Source organism: Colias eurytheme, chromosome 31 (genome assembly GCF_061535395.1).
Source record: "Colias eurytheme isolate Ceu_HAF_F1 chromosome 31, ilColEury1 Martin Lab GWU primary, whole genome shotgun sequence".
Classification (NCBI taxonomy): domain Eukaryota; kingdom Metazoa; phylum Arthropoda; class Insecta; order Lepidoptera; family Pieridae; genus Colias; species Colias eurytheme.
The window spans coordinates 993884-1014704 of NC_143010.1; the positions used below are offsets into that span (position 1 = coordinate 993884).

General features: G+C 32.6%; 2 protein-coding genes across 2 annotated transcripts in view; one reads left to right on the forward strand and one right to left on the reverse strand.

Annotated features, from left to right (window-relative positions):
- Positions 1-10482, reverse strand: part of orb2 (cytoplasmic polyadenylation element-binding protein orb2) — a 53618-nt gene extending 43136 nt beyond the window's left edge. The window contains exon 1 of the mRNA XM_090118729.1: positions 10251-10482. Within this exon, the coding sequence (XP_089974855.1) occupies positions 10251-10466 (216 nt within the window). The 5' untranslated portion in view covers positions 10467-10482. The remainder of the gene's footprint in view (positions 1-10250) is intronic.
- Positions 10483-16369: 5887 nt separating this feature from the next.
- Positions 16370-20469, forward strand: Galt (Galactose-1-phosphate uridylyltransferase). Its single transcript, XM_090118895.1, has 8 exons — positions 16370-16432; positions 17110-17273; positions 17472-17599; positions 18217-18294; positions 18796-18948; positions 19340-19415; positions 19560-19779; positions 20171-20469. Exons 1-8 carry the CDS (start codon positions 16411-16413, stop codon positions 20386-20388), a joined length of 1059 nt encoding a protein of 352 aa, XP_089975021.1. The 5' UTR covers positions 16370-16410; the 3' UTR covers positions 20389-20469.
- The last annotated feature ends 352 nt before the right edge of the window (positions 20470-20821 follow it).

Here is a 20821-nt window from a genome sequence, read left to right on the forward strand (position 1 = left end):
GATATTTTCTTCAAAAATCATTCTTCTCATTTTTAAATATTTTATTGAACTTAATTAATTCAATTTTGTAAAGCCATACAAAAATAAAAATAACAAACAATACTTTGAAAACATAAAAATAGGCATAATATAACTGTTTTTCAACAACTAAAATAATACCATTTTCACGCTTCAACGCGACACGCTGTCCCTTTCACACTCGATACGTCAGAACGAGACAGAGCACGTCTGAAACACGACATATGACGTCACGTAATGGCGGCGCAGCCTTGAACAAAACAATATTGATAAGAACGCCAGTTGAAAATTTTTGTAAACTATCAGTAAGTAATAGAACCTGGATACATTTCACATTATTTCAAAATTTTAGATTTTTTTGTTGAAAACACGACTTTTCTATACTAATATTATAATTCTGAAGTGTTTGTTTGTTGGTTTGAGCGCGCTAATCTCAGGATCTACTGGTCCGATTTGAAAAATTCTTATGTGCTTGTGCTTATTGGTGTTAGATAGCCCATTTATCGAGTAAGGCTATATGTATATAATATCATCACGCTAAGACCAACAGGAGTTATAAACAGTCTTGCGTGAATTAAAAATGCGTGGAGATAAAATAGTCGTAAAATGTTTTGAATTGTCGATTCTTCCGCGCAATTTATTTTTACCTTACTAAAACAACAACCTTCTCTTGAGAATCCATAGTTACTTAAAATTCTAAATGCGATGTATGCTTAAATCTTTTAAACTACGCAACGGATTTTGATGCGTTTTTTATATAGATAGAGTGATTTAAGAGGAAGGTTTTAGTATAATATAATTTATTAGGTTTTAGAGAAAGCGGGCGAAGCCGCGGGCGGTGAGCTAGTTAACTATAATCTTCTTTCAAAAGGCCATAAATACATAAAAATCACGGTATTGTCGTTTTATCAATTACTATAAAAGTTTATCAACAAATCAGAACGACTGATAACATGTATGACCAATTATTTCGTGAGTTCATTGGACTTTATCAAAACCTAGCCAATTTAATGACCTATACAAACTTCTTATTTGAAAATGTTAACCGTCTATTATTATTGAAGTGAAACTTCTTAATCGGGGTTGGAAAAAAATTTGGTGTAACATTTTTTCGTTACGCGTGACATTTTTCCGTTACGCGCCATCTTTTTCTTATCCCTACCACGCGTGATTCGACGTATTTCTGTAAAGTTGCATATAGTAAATTATTTTTTGAAAAATAAGGTCATACAGAAGTTTCACTTCTTACGTGTGTACACTAGCACACGCACACATTATTTTTATAATAAATGCTCAAGAATGGCTGGTCGGATTATAATCGATTTTTTCTTTGTTGTACGTATGTTTATGGCAGACAGACAAGCTGAAAAAAATAAAGAATTTGATTCTGTTTTTCTATCATATAGCCCGGTAAAATTACCGATAAAATAGAGATACATTGAGATTTGTTTCTATGTACTTACATAAATCTATTTCAATTTTACAGAAGGGGTAAGATTTTGTTTTCAATTTAATTTAAATATTACGCGACTGATTTAAAAAAAAATATTTCACAATTTACCTACATCTAATTTTTCCCAAGCTCTACATGAGCAAAACCAGGCGAAGCAACTAATTTAGTAAACAGCCAGTTTTCGTGGAGCCAACTAAAACTGTGACAGGAGAAACTTACTAATTATAAACATGAATATTGTTTGAATTTCTATGTGTTTGTTATTTTTTACGCAAAGTCCATTGAATTAATTTTGATGATAGCTACTTAACAGTGAAGTAGCTTACGTACCAGAATAACACAAACACACACAAAAGCACTTTTGAATCGTTATAACAGTTTAAACATTTACCACCGGGCACCGATTCGGAAAGCATAGTATCTATGGAGAAGAACCAGCAAGAAACTCCATAGTTGCTCTTTTAAAAAAAGCTACAAAGTACAAACATACATGCTTTTGCCCGCGGATACGCGTAAACTTGTAAAATAAAAAACTATGTCCATTCGATTAGACATAGGTATTAACTGAATCATTGGGTTATCCATTTATTATCTGTGAAATTCACACGATCTAATTATCAACAAGTATTGATAAGATATAAACATGCTATAAATATTTTGATTTTAATACATATTTATATCCCACGCGAATTTTAATAATAAAAAAGGTACTACGTATAAAAGAATCATCAGACATAAAAGGAATAGACATTAGACAAACAACGGGAATAGATGAAATTATACCCGACTAGCTTTCCGCCCGCGGCTGAAAACCCGCTCAAAGATAAACCCGCATAGTTCCTGTTCTCGTGGGATTTCCGGGATAAAACCTATCCTATGTGTTAATCCAAGTTACCCTCTATATGTGTGCTAAAATTCATTGTAATCGGTTCAGTAGTTTTTGCATGAAAGAGTAACAAACATCCATACATCCATACAAACTTTCACATTTATAATATTAATAGGATAGGATATAAACTGTGACTGTATATAATATATTTATGTACATCTAAATAATTTCAAATCAATTCCACTCAATTCGTTAAAGTATCTGAATATTGCTTTAAAGTTTAAAACTCGAGCCCACATTCCATTTTCAAACTCAAAAATTTGAAATTCGAAAATTCTAAAGTCAAACATGGCGGCTCCGTTCAGCCAATCGCGTCGCATTGCCGCTGGAGAATCTAGGTTACGCGTTGCGGCGGATTGCGGCCATCTTAGTTACACGTGTTCCGTTTGTAGCAAAGAGGTTTTTTAATAATGCATTTATTTTTTAACTTTTTTTTTTACCTGACCTGACAGATGTCACATTTTGGCGGGAACTGTCAAAGAGTTTTAACAGTTTAGTTTTCGAAGATTTTTTAGTTATCTGTACGACTTTTGGTTATCTATCAAGTAATCTATTTATAATTTAAAGAAACATCATGCAGGCAGGTTAGGTATTTTTATGCTTTTTTAAATTGGGGGAAGATTAATTTTTCTGTGCAATGTCAATGGTGCATCTTGTCTATTACATGCTATATTTCAAACATTATTTATTTTATTTATGATTCACTTATGATTCATTCAATAAAAAATGCATATCATTAAAGAAATTGAATTTCATTAAAAAAAGTAAATTAAATGTTCGGGTATTGATCTAAGTTTGATGTAGAGTTTTAAATTCGATGTACGTTAAATGTTTATATTAAAAAAAAACTATAGGCAAAGGAATTTAACAAATCACACGTCTACTAAAACGAATATCACAGGCTCTTAATTTAATGCTTATAAAATAACTTTTAATATTACCCACCTAACTTGACGACCTACATACCTACAACCAATAACTTAGAAACAAACAACATATTCTACTATATTACTCCCTCTTTACATTATCAATTCCTAAATACATAAAACAACCATAAACATTATGAAAAACTCTACCCATCCAGTTGCTGGCCGCGCGCATCAGCGCTTACCCCCGGCCGACCGGCTGACCCAGTTTACCGGATCGATAGCCTTACGTCACATTCATTGTTGCGATATGAAAGATACCCGGGACAAACTATATCTTTGCTTTAGACTAGTTACAAGCCCCGACTCCGCCCGGAAAACTTAGGTCATACATACATATATATCATCGATCAATGATATTTATTATAATATACATATTATCATTGTAAATTAATAATGTAGCATTTTTCTCGCAAAATAATTTTTGAAATAGCTTCAGTGAAATCAGGAAAAACTATATACTTTCACAAATACTTTCAAACGTTTTGAATTTTGGAGGGGCGCGCCATGTTATCGTAGTTTATCTCTATCTAACTTTTGACTAGGCCCTGTCAAAAGTTTTAATCTTTCCACTTTATTATAAAAAAAAACTATTGCAGACAGAACTCTGTTAAAGAAATGATATTAAATTGACGACATTCATTTTCACTGATTTTCACATAGTGTTTTTCGCACAGCAGATGCAAGAGGACTCTACTATCCATATATCCTATGGCTCTACCTTATGAACATTTTAATTTTATTGGTGTTTCATTTATTATATTCACTTTTTTTTATAATTAACGAAGTGCACTGTAGCTACCACCAAGTAGATACACAGTTTTTTAAAGTGAAACATTTATTACATCGTCTCAAACTTTTTGGTCTGTGTAGCGCATGTCGCGTGTATCGACCGTCACGCGACATGCGCTACACAAAGCAGTGTTCGGAACCGTTCGAACAGTTTCACTTTTACCGTGGTTTCATAAAACCACACAACATTTTTTCATGTATTTTATTTTGTTCCATATGATGCTATGATGCTATAGATAATATAAGACTATGGGTGTATGTTTTTATAAATAACTAGCAATGCCCTGCGGTTTCACCCGCATAGATAGCGATATCGTGACAGTGAAAAGTCTATTATAGGTCGGACTATAGGTTTAATTTTTAATATTGAAACAGTCTATAATAAAACATCATTTAATGGGATAAGGATTATCATACACATATAGTGTATGGATAACATGGTTTGATTACTGTCGGCACTTCTATTTACTTTGAAAACGTAAAAAAGTTGTTGTAGTAACATAACTACTGAAGATGGACATGGTATCGCGGACTTTCTTATAGATATTGATCCATTCTATAATACCGTAGAACATTTTTTTGTGGGATTTCCGGGATAAAACCTATCCTATGTGTTAATCCAAGTTACCCTCTATATGTGTGCAAAATTTCTTTGTAATCGGTTCAGTAGTATTTGCGTGAAAGAGTAACAAACATACACATACATACACATAGACATACATCCATCCTCACAAACTTTCGCATTATATTAGTAGGATAGGACAAACAACATTAGTTTTAGACTTAATTCATAGCACGAAAAAATATTTTTTCACCTTCTAAATAGCAAAGATACTCTTTTCTTAATTTCAAGTACACATTGTTTTTTGCAACAACGGATACAATGCACTTCGAGGCATTCAAACAATCCCATAATATTATGTTTGTTTTTCATTCAACACTGGAAATGCGACTGTATCGATTTATCGAGACGCCGCGCCAGCTTGAGATTGTGTTTCAGAATAATTTTATGTAAAATTATCGATAATTTTTAAGCTATTTGTAATAAATTAAAAATTTCGTCAATTATAACCAACCTAAACTACTATTTATACCTAATATTATTGAACGCGCTAATCTCAGGAACTACTGGTCCGATTTGAAAAATGATTCACTGTTGGATAGCCCATTTATTGATAGGCTATATAGGCACATCATCACGCTAAGACCAACAGGAGTGGAGCAATGCGGGTGAAACCGCGGAGCACTATATTTTTTATATATCTGTCCTATTTTTCATGTTATGTTTATTTGTCTACCTTATAACGTCGTAAAAACATATTCGAAGACGAAATATATTAACATCAATATTTTTAAGATATTTCTTATCTTTTAGATAACGCTAGAAGATAGCATGATTCAAATAATAATATTATCTCGTTTCTTATGGAATATGTTGTTTTTACTCCAAAAAATACATTTGAATTTAGGCCGTGATGACCAATTTAAACGGAGAAAATAAAAGTGAGATGGAGATAGTAAGTAGTGTGTAATAGTTTTAATACTGACTTGATTTATAAGAGCAACTATGGAGTTTCTTGCCGGTTCTTCTCCGTAGATACTGCTTTCCGAATCGGTGGTAAATGTAAAAAATATGTAATGACGTTTCAAAAGTGCTTCTAGAAGAAGTCTAATTGAGTAAATAAATGTTTTAGTTTGAGTATGACTGTAAAAGAGACGGTAACATACATACTTTTATCATTTACCACTTCGAAAAGTTACACAGTTACTTCTTAAAATCATGACAATTTTGCTTAATAATCTTTATATAATAAAAATGCATCGCTAAATGTATTGGTAAGCGCAAAACCCGAGGACGGCTGAACAGATTTCGTTAATTCTTTTTTTATTATATTCCTTGAAGTACGAGGATGGTTCTTATGGAGAGAAAACGTAAATATGTACCACGGGCGAAGCCGGGGCGGTCCGCTAGTTTAACATAATAATGTGGATCCTAAGCGACTGATATAAGCAGAAGACTGTTGAATGAATTAATAAATTAATGTTTTTAACACGCTATTGTCAGCTTCACCTGTATGTTTATATGTAACCGACATATTTGTATGAAACCGACTCCTTTAACCGGACAGATTTAATTCAAACTTTCTACACTTATCAAGGATCGGGGACAATACAATAATTTCATGAGTTTAAGCGTGTTTTTAAACTAGGTATATCTTAATACTATTATAAAGGCGAAAGTTTGTATGGATGTATGGATGTATGGATGTTTGTTACTCTTTCACGTAAAAACTACTGAACCGATTACAATGAAATTTAGCACACATATAGAGGGTAACTTGTAACACATAGGATAGGTTTTATCCCGGAAATCCCACGGGAACGGGAACTATGCGGGTTTTCCTTTGAAAACGCGGGCGAAGCCGCGGGCGGAAATCTAGTATTTTATATTATATATATATATATTTTATATTATTTTATATTATATATTGTATAACAAAACAAAGTCAACACGAGCAAGATTTTTTGACACACCTAAATGTAAAACCAATGTCTTACATCGTACTTTCTTCCTACTAGTATATCCTAATTCCTAGTAATCTCCTAATTTTCTAAATATTATCATACTTATATTTTCAACCGAAAAGCATAAATTGGTATTTTTTAATAAAAGTAACAAATTACGAATTCATTCAAAAACGGCTGCACTAATCTTGATGAAATGCGATAGATAGATTATATATTAACCCATTGACCACCGTAAGGCCCGATCGGGGCGCGACACAATAGATTTTCTATTGTGTCTGTGATTCCGAGGACTGATGGATTAAAATTATATTATTCATATGTAAAATTAAATTAACTACAAGTAAAACCAAGGTATAAAGCTAGTGCATGTAATTGAAAAGAATCCGAAACATTCTCCTGTACCACTGACCGACTACGCCGCGTAGCAGCGTAGAGGCTGCTACGGCGTAGCTGGATTCGTACTTTGACCTAATTTATATAAAGAGCTGAAAACTGGTGCAGTTTCTAATTATATTATTGAGGATGAATATTTATTTTAACAAGCTATACCCGTGTCTTTACGTACAAATTATCTAGAAGATAATAATAATATAAGGAGAAGAAATTGATATTTTTTAAGCAAATATAATAAAAATGTATCGCCAAATGTGTTAAAGCGCAAAACTCGAGAACTGCTGAACCGATTTCGTTAATTATATGATAGTTTTTACGGGGAGAAAACATAAACATGTACTACGGACGAAGCTGGGGCGGACCGCTAGTTATTAATAAATATAGAAGAAAATTTTTAAGCATATTATCTTCTTATATATAAAATTCTCGTGTCACAATGTTAGTCTGCATACTCCTCCGAAACGGGTGGACCGATTCTCATGAAATTTTCTGTGCATATCGGGTAAGTCTGAGAATCGGCCAACATCTATTTTTCATATGTACCACGGGCGAAGCTGGGGCGGACCGCTAGTTATATATATTTGTACTTAATGGAAAAAGTAAAAATGAATACCATTTTGTTTTATTTATATAAAGCTACTAAAAGCCTTCTATAGTCTTTGCCAGGAATGATTCCTGTTTTCATTACGAGTCAACCCGTAGGCGTTGGCTCTAAAATAAGAAATTTATGAATGATAAAAATTAAAGATATGTACTTTACTACTTTTTTTATAAAAAAGAAAGAACTAGAATACTTTTCAAAATAGGACTATTACTTGCCTATATGTTTTAGTGGCTGTATTTTAGATGTATGTTTATATTGCCTGTGTGTGTGAATAATAGTATTCAATAACAGAATATAGATTCTAAACATAGAAGAAGTAAGGAATATGAATGAATGAATTAAAGAAAAAAAATGTGTGTGTGTACTAGTGTACATACGTAAGAAGTGAAACTTCTTTATGACCTTATTTTTCAAAAAATAATTTACTATATGCAACTTTACAGAAATACGTCGAATCACGCGTGGTTGGTATAAGAAAAAGATGTCGCTTAACGAAAAAATGTTATATTAAATTTTTTTCCAACCCCGATAAAGAAGTTTCACTTTAAATATGCATGTATCTATAATATAACTTCAAAACTAATAATATTTGCCATCCATGCCAGCACAACACAATGCTAATGGCGTTCAATTACGAAATCTCGATCCCTAAGTTAAGCAGACTATGGTACGGTCAGGCAGTTGATGGGTGACCGCCATTGCAGCTAAACAATTTGGTAACTAATCAGGTTAAAGGCTGACTTTTCAATCCTTGGTTAAAACTCATTCGTCGAATAACGTATTAAACTACCATTTCAAAAATGTATTCTAATGGTCCGTATTTGACAGTTTACAGGTGACATTTTAATATGTTCGTGTAATACTTTTTTAGACGGATACATTTTAACCAAGGATTGAAAAATCGGCCCTAAATATTTTTGAGTTATGTGAAGTCAATGCGGCAATTACAAGCCTTGCTAAATCCTAACAATTTGGAAGTCACTTCCGATTTGGCTAAACATTTATGATCTTGCATATTTAATGTAGAGTCACGAGTAATTATTACTAATTAATAAATAATTATTTGACCGCCTCCTTGGTATAGTGGTTGACGCGTGAGCGTAGAACCGAGGGGCCCTGGGTTCGATTCCCGGTGGAGACGAAGAGAAAAAAAAATGTCTCTGTCTGGTAGGACACAGAAGGCTGATCACCTACTTGTCCCTAAAGAAAATCGATCAGTGAAAAAGATGCATGCATAAAGCATCTGCCCCTTACCCCACTACGGGGACACGGGACTTCACTTTTAAATAAATAATTATTATCTGTATCCATGCGATTTTCCATGGGCAAAGTTGATTTTATTATATAAAAATTAAGATTTGTAGACTCTTCCTTCCGCTATAAATATGTATTAAATTTATATTGTAGCTTTTCAGCATAAAAAGTGTTAAAGGTATTGATAATAATTATATCTACTAGTCATTAATATTAGAATGTTGCTTATTTTGTCTCTATTTCACTATAGAACATATAAATTTGACTTGATGTTCATGAAAATAGATTTATTTTCTGCTTCTTTTACATCAAGGGCGGAGGTATCTCAGAGCAAGAAAAAATTGTAATCTACATATTAATATGTAATCTATCATCTTCTGTAACATATTTCAGAATGTGTTGTCCCTGTATCTAAAGTAATATTATAAAGCTGAAGAGTTTGTTTGTTTAAACGCGCTAATCTCAGGAACTACTGGTCTGAATATAAAAATTCATTCGATGATAGATAGCCCATTTATTGAGGAAGGTTATAGGGTATATATCATCACGCTAAGACTAACAGTAGCGGAGAAATGCAGATAAAACCGCAATTCTACGTTATTATAAGTTATGACAAAATAATACAGACAGTTAAAAATGTTTAGTAGAGTTTGTGCGTTTATGATATAATGCCATATTTAACATAAGTAAAAATTATATTACATTTAAATACGAAATAGAAATAGGTCAATTAAATTCGCATTTTAATATAATATGGATGTTTTACCTGCGTAAACAATTTTTTTAAGAAAGTTATTTTGAAACAATTTTCCTAATTGTTTACGACTCTACATTTAGTTCAACACAGTAGTTTGTTTTTTAACATTTTTGACTTTTTTTGTGTTGTTTCCATTTCCATACAAATACTTAGACTTTAAAAAAATCAAATATACTTATATAAAAAATGTATTACGATATATATAGAGTTATTTTTGTTATCTGCGTAATAAATATGTTTTGAATAGGTTAATGCATATAGTAAGTACATGAAAATACTTATCAATATAAAAAGAAAAATATGTACTTCGAAAATAACTTAAAAACAATTTAAGTTACAACAGTCGTAAAATATAACCTTACATAATGAAAAATAAACGTTCAAGTGGATCTGATAAGCGCTGTGTAAGTTATGTTTAAGTGAAATTTACTTAGAATTGTGATTTCAGTATTTTCGTGACTTATTGTACCAAATTGTTACCCTAAATCGATTATGAATTGTATTACATACTATTATAGTAAAAAAATGTTGTCTTTCAGTATTATGTTTCGAATCAAAACTACGCATTAAATTATTATCAACGATTATTCACGGGAAATAGAAAAAAATCGATTATTTTCACAACTTATCATCACCTGAAAGGGCTCATCTGGTTTGCCTGGGTACGAGGCGCTGCGTCTGTAATCTGGAGGTCTAGGTGGCGCTGGTGCCCTCCGCCACGGGGCGAAGGCCGAGGGCTGCGGGGGCTGCGGCGTCGGCCACCTGTACTGTGGCGCCCTACGGAACGGAGCCCTGTACTGCCGTTCATCATCAGCGACGCCCGGCGCGCCGGGATATTGTAATTCACCCATGCAAGCGTGCTATGCGTCCGACCTACAGTGTGGTCGGATCACGACTGACGATAAGAGCTAAAGGGTCGATCGACTGCGCGCGCATTTTCAACACGGCACAACTTGGTTACCGATTTTTTATCTGTTGTAAGTACGTTTAGTTCAGGGAAACGCCGCGGCGCTAGTGGCGTGACGTTTGAATTGAAAATTCGTGTGATAACAGTTATGTTTTGCGTTTTTTGGTTTAAAAGCAAAATTTAGAGTATGTTGTGTAGATATTATAGTTATTGTAATGTACTGGTGGCCCCAGTAGACGTTGTTCTGCCCTATGAGTTCTTTTTCGTGTTCCATAAGAACCTTTCTTTTGCCTTAACGTTAAAATTATAGTATTTGGTAGAGCCGTTCTCGAGTTTTACTCTTATCTGCATACATGGCGATTTTTATTACAGCTTAAACTTTTCAAATACATTTGGTAATTAACGTTACGAATATGTAACTATTCTTTGGCATATTTTGTATCCATTATTTATAGATTTGGCCTAGTTATATCAATCAATGAACACAAAAACTAAATGTAGGGCTAAGCGAGTTAAACCAGCAAGCTTATAAAAGCGAACTTACTACTTATGTGAAAATATGCTAATTAAAAAAAATCAAAACGACTTGGCTCTACAGAAGTATATATTCTGTACAACCATATTCATTTTTAAATTCGAATCAAATTCAAACATTTATTTATTCAATTATACTTCTTCTAGAAGCACTTTCGAATCGTCATAACATATTTTAAACATTTACCACCGATTTCGAAAGCAGTATCTATAGAGAAAGCCATTTTGATTCTTCAACATTATGAAGACAAAAGGCGTGCAAATTAATGATTTATTTTTAATCTAAAAAAATACCTGCTCAATAAGAAAACTTCATACATATTCATACGTTAAAAATATTAAATACCATACACAGTCAAAACTAGTTTAAAATGTACAAAAAGTGAAAAATGTAGAGTCCTTCTGATTTGTACATTCTCCATGATCTATATTCTAACGTATAATATTTTGACCAACCGCCCTACAAATCCAATTCAGTGATAGAATTTATTTTATGCCACTTTAAATGACTAAGTCCACATCTACATCCACGCCATCTATCATCTATAACAGTTTTTTGTATATACTAGCTGCGCTCCGCGGTTTCACCCGCGTGGCTCCGATCCTGTTAGTCTCAACGTGATGATATATAGGCTATAGCCTTCCTCGATGAATGGGCTATCTAACACTGAAAAAATTTTTCAAATCGGACCAGTAGTCCCTGAGATTATCGCGTTCAAACAAACAAACTCATCAGCTATAGATTATGTATACTGATATATTATGTAATACTAGATTTCCGCCCGCGGCTTCGCCCGCGTTTTCAAAGGAAAACCCGCATAGTTCCCGTTCCCGTGGGATTTCCGGGATAAAACCTATCCTATGTGTTAATCCAAGTTACCCTCTATATGTGTGCTAAATTTCATTGTAATCGGTTCAGTAGTTTTTACGTGAAAGATTAACAAACATCCATACAAACTTTCGCCTTTATAATAATTTTAAGATTATAGTAGAGTCGTATTTTTCATCCATTTATGCAATTTAGATGTATTATTATGTAAAAAATCATACTGAAAAAACTATAATTAGTATTCTCTTATCTTTCTTATATATAAAAATGAATCGCAAAATGTGTTGGTAAGCGCATAACTCGAGAACGGCTGAACCGATTTCGATAATTCTTTTTTTATTATATTCCTTGAAGTACGAGGATGGTTCTTATGTAGAGAAAACGTAAACATGTACCACGGGCGAAGCCGGGGCGGACCGCTAGTCTTATATATAAAAATGAATCGCAAAATGTGTTGGTAAGCGCATAACTCGAGAACGGCTGAACCGATTTCGATAATTCTTTTTTTATTATATTCCTTGAAGTACGAGGATGGTTCTTATGTAGAGAAAACGTAAATATTATTTACCACGGGCGAAGCCGGGGCGGACCGCTAGTCTTATATATAAAAATGAATCGCAAAATGTGTTGGTAAGCGCATAACTCGAGAACGGCTGAACCGATTTCGATAATTCTTTTTTTATTATATTCCTTGAAGTACGAGGATGGTTTTTATGTAGAGAAAACGTAAATATGTACCACGGGCGAAGCCGGGGCGGACCGCTAGTGTGTTATATTAATAAAAGCATGAAGATATATCATATAATAATGCTAGAGTTGAATAAAGATATGGAATAAGTTTATTTTGTTTTATTTCCCTATTTTATCCAATTTTTGTGTATTTATGTCATACTAGAGGTCCGCCCCGGCTTCGCCCGTGGTACATATTTCGCAATAAAAGGCAGCCTATGTCCTTTCTCGGGTATCAAAATATATCCATACCAAATTTCATACAAATTGGTTCAGTAGTTTAGGCGTGATTGAGTAACAGACAGACAGACAGAGTTACTTTCGCATTTATAATATTAGTATGGATTATATGACATAAATACACAAAAATTGGATAAAACCTTTAATTCCTTCGCTACCTAGTATATCTATATCTTCTATAATATAAAAATGAATCCCAAAATGTGTTGGTAAGCGCATAACTTGAGAACGGCTGAACCGATTTCGTTAATTTTTTTTTATTATATTCCTTGAAGTACGAGGATGGTTCTTATGTAGAGAAAACGTAAATATGTACCACGGGCGAAGCCGGGGCGGACCGCTAGTTGTTTATAAGCAATAATGATTATTATATAAGTGTATGCGGATATCTGCAAACCTTGCTGCGGGGAACTGCTGCGGCATAATGCGCTAAGGTGCTATAGTCTATATCTATGAGAACTCTCGTCTATTTATGATTATTTAGTGTACCTTAAGAACTAGGATTATTTGCAATTATAAGACTAGTTGTTGCCCGCGGCTTCGTCCGCGTGAAGATCTGTGAACTGTCAGGAGTATTATTGGATAGCTATGCCCCGCGGTTTTATCCGCAATGCCCCGCTCCTGTTTGTCTTAACGATATAGCATTCCTCGATAAACGGGCTATCTAACACCGAAATTTTTTTTCAAATCGGACCAGTAGTTCCTGAGATTAGCGCGTTCAAACAAACGAACTCTTCAGCTTTATAGTATTAGTATAGAAGTATAGATAACGCAAACTTATTGGTCTCATATTGACCGATTTCATTATTTTGTATAGATATACAAAAAGACGCATCTAATAAAATATAATAAACCTGAAAGAGTTTGTTTGTTTGTTAGATCAACGCGCTAATCTCAGGAACTACGAAGCCGATTTTGAATATTGGGTAGCCTTTAGATCCATTAGCCATTTAGCATTTAGGCCATTAACCCATTGACCACCGTAAGGCCCGATCGGGGCGCGACACAATAGATTTTCTATTGTGTCTGTGATTCCGAGGACTGATGGATTAATAGAGGAAGGATATAGGCTATATTATATCATCTCGCTAAGTAATAAATAAATAAAATTTATTTTGCCAAAAACATTAACTTTACAAATAGGAACGAAGCTAGGCAGGTACAAACCGCAGGGCACGGCTAGTTTATGATAATATAATATAGAAAGGTTCTATAGAATGAACAGTAAGTTCGATACACAAATATAATATTTATACTACAAATTGATAGTTAATATGGTATATGGTGTCTAGATGTAGATACAAACAGTATGAATTTTGTGTGTAAAAAAAATAGTAAAATACATAAACATTAGTTATACTCTCTGATATAATAACAATTTTCATTAATATAATCACAGATAATCACAAACTAGTAACTACCTAGTATCAAATATCACTTGATAAGTAAACCTACAAAGTTTTAAATAAATAAGTCTGTTTTAATGTTAAATGGGTCAAATCAAGTTTTAAGCGGACTTCCCTCTCATTCGCAATAGTAGGCAGCTGGCAGCTGGCAGTACCACTATATTACAATATACAAATTGAATACTTGTTAATTTTAAGGTAGGTAAGTAAATTATGTAAGGTATAGAATATTAATTATAGAATTAGTTATGATATTTAATATATTTTTACTATTTTCATGGACTAATAAATATATTTATATTAGTCTATGCTATTTTTATGTAATAACTCCTTATAAGTTTATAAGCTTTCCTTAGTTCGACACTAGATGGCGTTGTGAGATGTTGGCGATTTTTGTCTTGATAAAAAGCAACATTATTAATAGGATCGAATTGAGTGCATGAATCTTGCATGAATCAATGTAAAATAATTAAAATCTGAAAATAAAATTCACTCCACATCCATGATCTAACCAGTAGACTTATAAAATTATGGTAACAAATTAATGTTCTATAATGCCCTATTTACAAAAATCATTATGAAACTAAAGACTTATTAATAAAAAAAATCGTCTACTTAATAGAGCTCTAAAATAACAGATTGAGAAATTAAAAATTATTTACCAAAAAAGTTCGTCAAAATAACAGCGCCATCTGTGATTATTTTAGGAAACCGTCATTTGTAATAGCGCCATCTGACAATTTATCTTAGAACTAATACAATTTTAACGTTTACAAACATTGTATGTTTAATATGCGTCGTAGTTTTGCACATATCTACGAGATGGCGCTATTTAATTATTACATGAGAACTGTTTAATTTTAGTAGTAGCCCAAAACAGCAAAAAAAGTTAAATAAGACTATAAAATATGCCTTAGTAAAAAACCTTTGTGAAAATATTATACATATATTTTGTAGTTTAACCGCACCTATATCGTTTTTCGAAATAAAAATGTATAATGTACCTATTTAAATGAGGTTCACAAATACCAACAAAATGAAAAAGAAAGAAAAAAAAAATGTTGTGTGGTTTTATGAAACCACGGTAAAAGTGAAACTGTTCGAAGGGTTCCGAACACTGCTTTGTGTAGCGCATGTCGCGTGACGGTCGGCTGCCGAGTAGGTATACCTACTCGGCAGCCGCGATACACGCGACATGCGCTACACAGACCAAAAAGTTTGAGACGATGTAATAAAAGTTTCACTTTAATAATATTATAATATCCAACTTTATAAACAAAAATGCTGTCTAGGTAATTTTTGTAAGAAACTTTTTTTTATATTTAAGTAGGTATTTAAGATACGGATTATTATTTATAGTATTATCACAGTCTACTAAAACCTATGAAAATAATATTTATAACTACTGTGGTATTATAATAGAAGTGTCTAAAATATAGTATGTACGGTGTACCTACATATACAAAATAAAAGGAACTAAAACAATTTTCGGCGATATTATTTACAATTTTAAAGATAACTTTATTGCTCTGGTTATCACTACGTTTATACTATGTTATATTAGTGTTGTAAATTGCTAACACGTAGTGCGGTGAATGTGTTATCGATAAATGAGATTTTAATTAATTTGAATGAATTCACACACTATGTATGTCTAAATTGTAAAGTAAAAATAAACTTAATAATAAATTATTCATAATCTATACTAATATTATAAAGAGGAAAGGTTTGTATGTATGTATGTATGTATGTATGGTTTTCACTTTTCACGCATAAACTACTGGACCGATTTTGATGAAATTTGGCACAGATAATCTTTAGACCCTGAGGCAGAACATAGGCTACCTTTTATTGTGAAATATGTACCACGGGCGAAGCCAGGGCGGACCACTAGTATTATTAATTCCTTTGGGAAACTTACGTGGGGACACAGGTCCAACACGCAGAGGCTCTTTAGAGAATTTTAATGTGTTGTGGGACTATTATTTTTATTTTAATTCAATAATATCCGCATAAAACGATTCTTTTTCAAAACTATCGCTATTAAAAGTATCGACGTTTTTTACTACTTCCCTATTAACAACATCACTATTATATTTTGTAATCATCTAATCAGTAAACGCGGTGTAGGACGCGGGGACGTTCGTAAAATGAAGAAATTTATATCTACTGGTAAATAAAAATTATGTATATTTATATAACAATATTTAATTAAAACTAACAATACATTCTATAATTTTGTCATAACTTATGTAGAACAAGATAAATGCCTTCATCTTTAACATTTTCTTTCATGTTTAAAAAAACTTTTTGGCGCCATCTATTAATAGCACAGATGAACAATAATTTTGAACAACTGAACAAGATGGCGGAAGTTTAATTATATTTATAAGTTTATTAATATTTTTAATTTGCATTGAAATTAAATCGAATGTTATTTATAATATGTATAATGTGCGACAAGGTTAAGGTATTGATTGACAATGTCAAGAGGTCATCACTATAATAAGGGTTGCTATTCTCATTGATTTACCAGATATTTTGGTAAAATTTGATGAAATAGATATTTTAGTTTTGCATCCAAAATGCTCTGTTTATTTTTATGATATTGTTTGTTATGAATTATTCCTTTGTTTATAGAATTAAGTATAATCGATAGACGTAGGTTTAGGACTTAAGGATTAGGATAGGTTTTTTAATTTATGCTGATTAAGTACCAGTTTTTCATTGCAGCACACTTCTCATATGTAATTGCATTTTTATTTTACTTTTTTCTTAATATTGCTGCTTTAAATATTTTCTTTTGAATTTGTTAAATTAATAATTAATCAAGCAACATATTATTTCAGATCACCAACACGTCCGCTACAATCCACTAAAGGATGAGTGGATTCTTGTGTCGCCGCATCGGTGCAAGCGCCCGTGGAGCGGTCAAACAGAAGACCCGCCGGAAGAACAGGCACCAGACCCTAATAACCCGTTGAGAGCGGGTGCTACAAGGGCTAATGGCCAGGTAACTGCCATTTAAAATAACATGTTAATATTAACGTGTTTGTTTTGTCATATATTTGTTGTAAAATAATTTTGTAACAGTTAAGCATTTCGAGACTGAGCTACAGTTCAATAATAACAAAATAAACTGTTCAAAAGGTTTGTGCAAAATGGTAAGTTTATTGAACAGTAATAACTTTTAAAATGTATATGATTGCAGAAAAATCCCAACTACACATCGACTTACGTATTTCCAAATGATTTTCCCGCGCTTCTGGAACGAGTGCCTGAACCTCCAGAGTCCGAGCATCCCTTATTTGTGTCGTCACAGGCTAAAGGCACTTGCAGGTTAGTTTATTAATAAGAATTAATAGCAAAAAATACTTCTACTATTTACTACTAAAAATCTTAAAGGTATAAGCCAATCACACGCCAATAAAAACGGTTAACACATTATTTTAATAATTAAAAATATTTATTTATGTACTTTCCTTAAAGCGTCCGTTGTCTTATTTATCAATAGTAGTTTCTTAAATGGAAACTATGTTTATGAACATAATCTTATATATAAAATTCTCGTGTCACAATGTTAGTCTGCATACTCCGAATGAAACGCGTGAAACGGGTGGACCGATTCTCATGAAATTTTCTGTGCATATCGGGTAAGTCTGAGAATCGGCCAACATCTATTTTTCATATGTACCACGGGCGAAGCCGGGGCGGACCGCTAGTCTATATATATATACATATATAAAACTCAAAGGTGACTGATATAGTGATCTATCAACGCACAGCCCAAACCACTGGACTTATTGGGCTGAAATTTGGCATGCAGGTAGATGTTAGGACGTAGGCATCCGCTAAGAAAGGATTTCCCGAAATTCTTGCGGGAACGGGGAAAAACGGGGATGCACGTACAAAGTCGTGGGCGTAAGCTAGTTTTATTATATGAATTTTATTTTCAGGGTAATGTGTTTCCACCCAGATTCTTCTATGACGATTCCTCTGATGTCTGTAAAAGAAATACGAGCAGTGATTGATGAGTGAGTGTTTATAATATTTATCACAGTAGAAAGTTATACATTAAATATACACAATAGACATAAGTACCATAATTGTTTATTAGTTGTATAACTATAATATGTATTAACATAATTTTAAGGTCATCATTTCATCATACTTACTAACAATTATTACATATTATTTAAATGGATATTACATTTATCTGAAATAGCCAAATAGCTATATTTATTGTATGTGTAAACGGTTATAAATAGGCTGAATTTCAAAGAAGAGTTTCTATAAATACTTTTGCTTTTCTATAAATGGTAAATTTTCTTGCTTCACGTAGGTACACTTAGCATGCGCTGATATGAAAATTATGTTATTTATATTTTCATTAAGTCTCTCTTCAGCCTTTTTCCATCTACTGTTGGATATAGGCCTCTCTTAGGGCACGCCATAGAGCTCGGTCTTCAGCTCAAGTCACCAATTATTAAATTTTCTTTAATTGTGGCTTAATAAAATAAATAATTTATTTACAGATGGATCAACCAAATGACAGAATTAGGTCGGCGGTTCACTTGGGTTCAGATATTCGAGAACAAGGGGGCTGTGATGGGGTGCTCTAACCCCCATCCCCACTGTCAGATATGGGCGTCTAGTTTCTTACCCAATGAACCTAGGGTTAAGGAAAGGTGAGTAGTTTCGGCTTTCATCTACATTCTCGAATTAGTGAAAATAAGTAGGTACATACTTCTGAAAAATATCAATTGTACTATTAAAATACGGACGTATGTATCTTATAGTTATTTCAGCACCTACTTCTGATACTGTAACTATTAATTATTGTGTTCGGAATGAGTAATATTTCTGATAAACAATCAACTGTGTTATAAAAATATGCATGTATTTACCTATCTATAAGTAATTTTATTATGTTATTATTCTTGATACAAATAAAATTCACGAATTTGTTGAGTTATAAACATACCGAAGAAACCAATAAATTGTATAAAATGTAGAAATTTCAGTTTTAAAAGAATTTTATTTAAAATATACAATTCAATTTATTGTATTTTCTTTCAGGTGTCAAAAAGAATACTACATAAAATACGGAAAGCCTTTACTTGCAGATTATGTAGAACAAGAAATATTGAAAAAGGTATGTTTTATCTTATTATATCTATTTTGAGCATTAGCATGTCGGGCATTTAATGTTAGTTGCACTATTTCTTTCAACAACAATAAAAATAAAATAGAAAAGTACAGTAATAACTAATAACTAATAATTTTTCCGATGTTAAAGGAACGTATAATAATCCAAAACGAAGAGTGGGTAGCAGTTATCCCATACTGGGCATCTTGGCCCTACGAAACGATGCTGTTACCACTAAAAGGAAGACCTCAGAGAATGACAGATATAAACGAGAATCAAAAGACGGCGCTGGCGGAAATAATGAAACAATTGAACACGAAGTTTGATAATTTGTTCAATTGCAGCTTTCCGTATAGCATGGGATGGCATGGTTAGTTTTGATACTTGTATTCATGATAATAATATAGACATATGCTTTCGATGAAATTAGTCGTTACTCATTAGTCGTTATAATTAATACTAGTAAACATTGTATTGGCTCACATAAAAAGTCACTTGCATTCAGTATCAACATGTTTCCGCTTTTTTAATTTAGTGTTAACGTGATTCGTCAACTAAATAAAATATAATTCTATTCAAACCAAAATTGCTGAACTGTTTATAATGTAGTGTTGTTCCTGTAGTTGTAGCTTACTTTTGTATTGATTATATAGAAAAGTAAGACACACGTTTATTCTTACATAGGTAGGTAGGTATTTATACTATGTGCTCCTCATCTTACACTTTTTTAGTATTTGTAAATTGTTTCTTATCTATTATAGGTGCTCCAACAGGCCCCTCTACATCCCCAGGGGATTCCCCGCACTGGATATTTCACGGAATCTATCTCCCTCCTCTCTTACGTTCCGCTAGTGTGAAAAAGTTCATGGTTGGTTACGAAATGTTAGCACAACCACAACGGGATCTTACACCAGAACAAGCGGCTGAGAAACTGAGAGAATGCGATCATTTAGTGCATTATAAGAATAAGAAAGATTAAAAGGTTAAGGGCAAGGTTTAGTAAGGCGTTAGAAGCACTAAAATATACTTACATGGTAATAATAGATAGAAAACTGTTAATTGTGACTGATATGTAAATCATGGAAGCTTTTTTCTACTTTTATTTAAGTATATCAAATGAATTTTTGAAATAAATCAATTTGTTATCTACAATTAACTTAGTTTTATTTTCACATACTTACCTGCAGTTGTTGACAAAATTTGAACTCAAGCTTTTAAATTACTACCTACACCGAAAAAATAATACAACGTCATGCTTCATAATCACTTTCAAATTTATTGATCCACTGTTTGCATATAGTTATTATTTAAGCAATTCAAATTACAATAAGAACTGTCAAATATACACGTCTATACAGCTCGACTCGATGCAGTTCTCAAGTGAACATTGGTCAACATCGTTTAAATCTGTT

What these genes read in the sequence shown, in the direction of transcription:
- Galt (XM_090118895.1), top strand. Translation starts at nt 16,411, where the DNA reads ATGAAGAAATTTATATCTACTG. An exon ending in ATACGAGCAGTGATTGATGA is followed by an intron (nt 18,295 to 18,795) that starts GTGAGTGTTTAT and finishes ATTTATTTACAG; the next exon opens with ATGGATCAACCAAATGACAG. An exon ending in GTATAGCATGGGATGGCATG is followed by an intron (nt 19,780 to 20,170) that starts GTTAGTTTTGAT and finishes TATCTATTATAG; the next exon opens with GTGCTCCAACAGGCCCCTCT.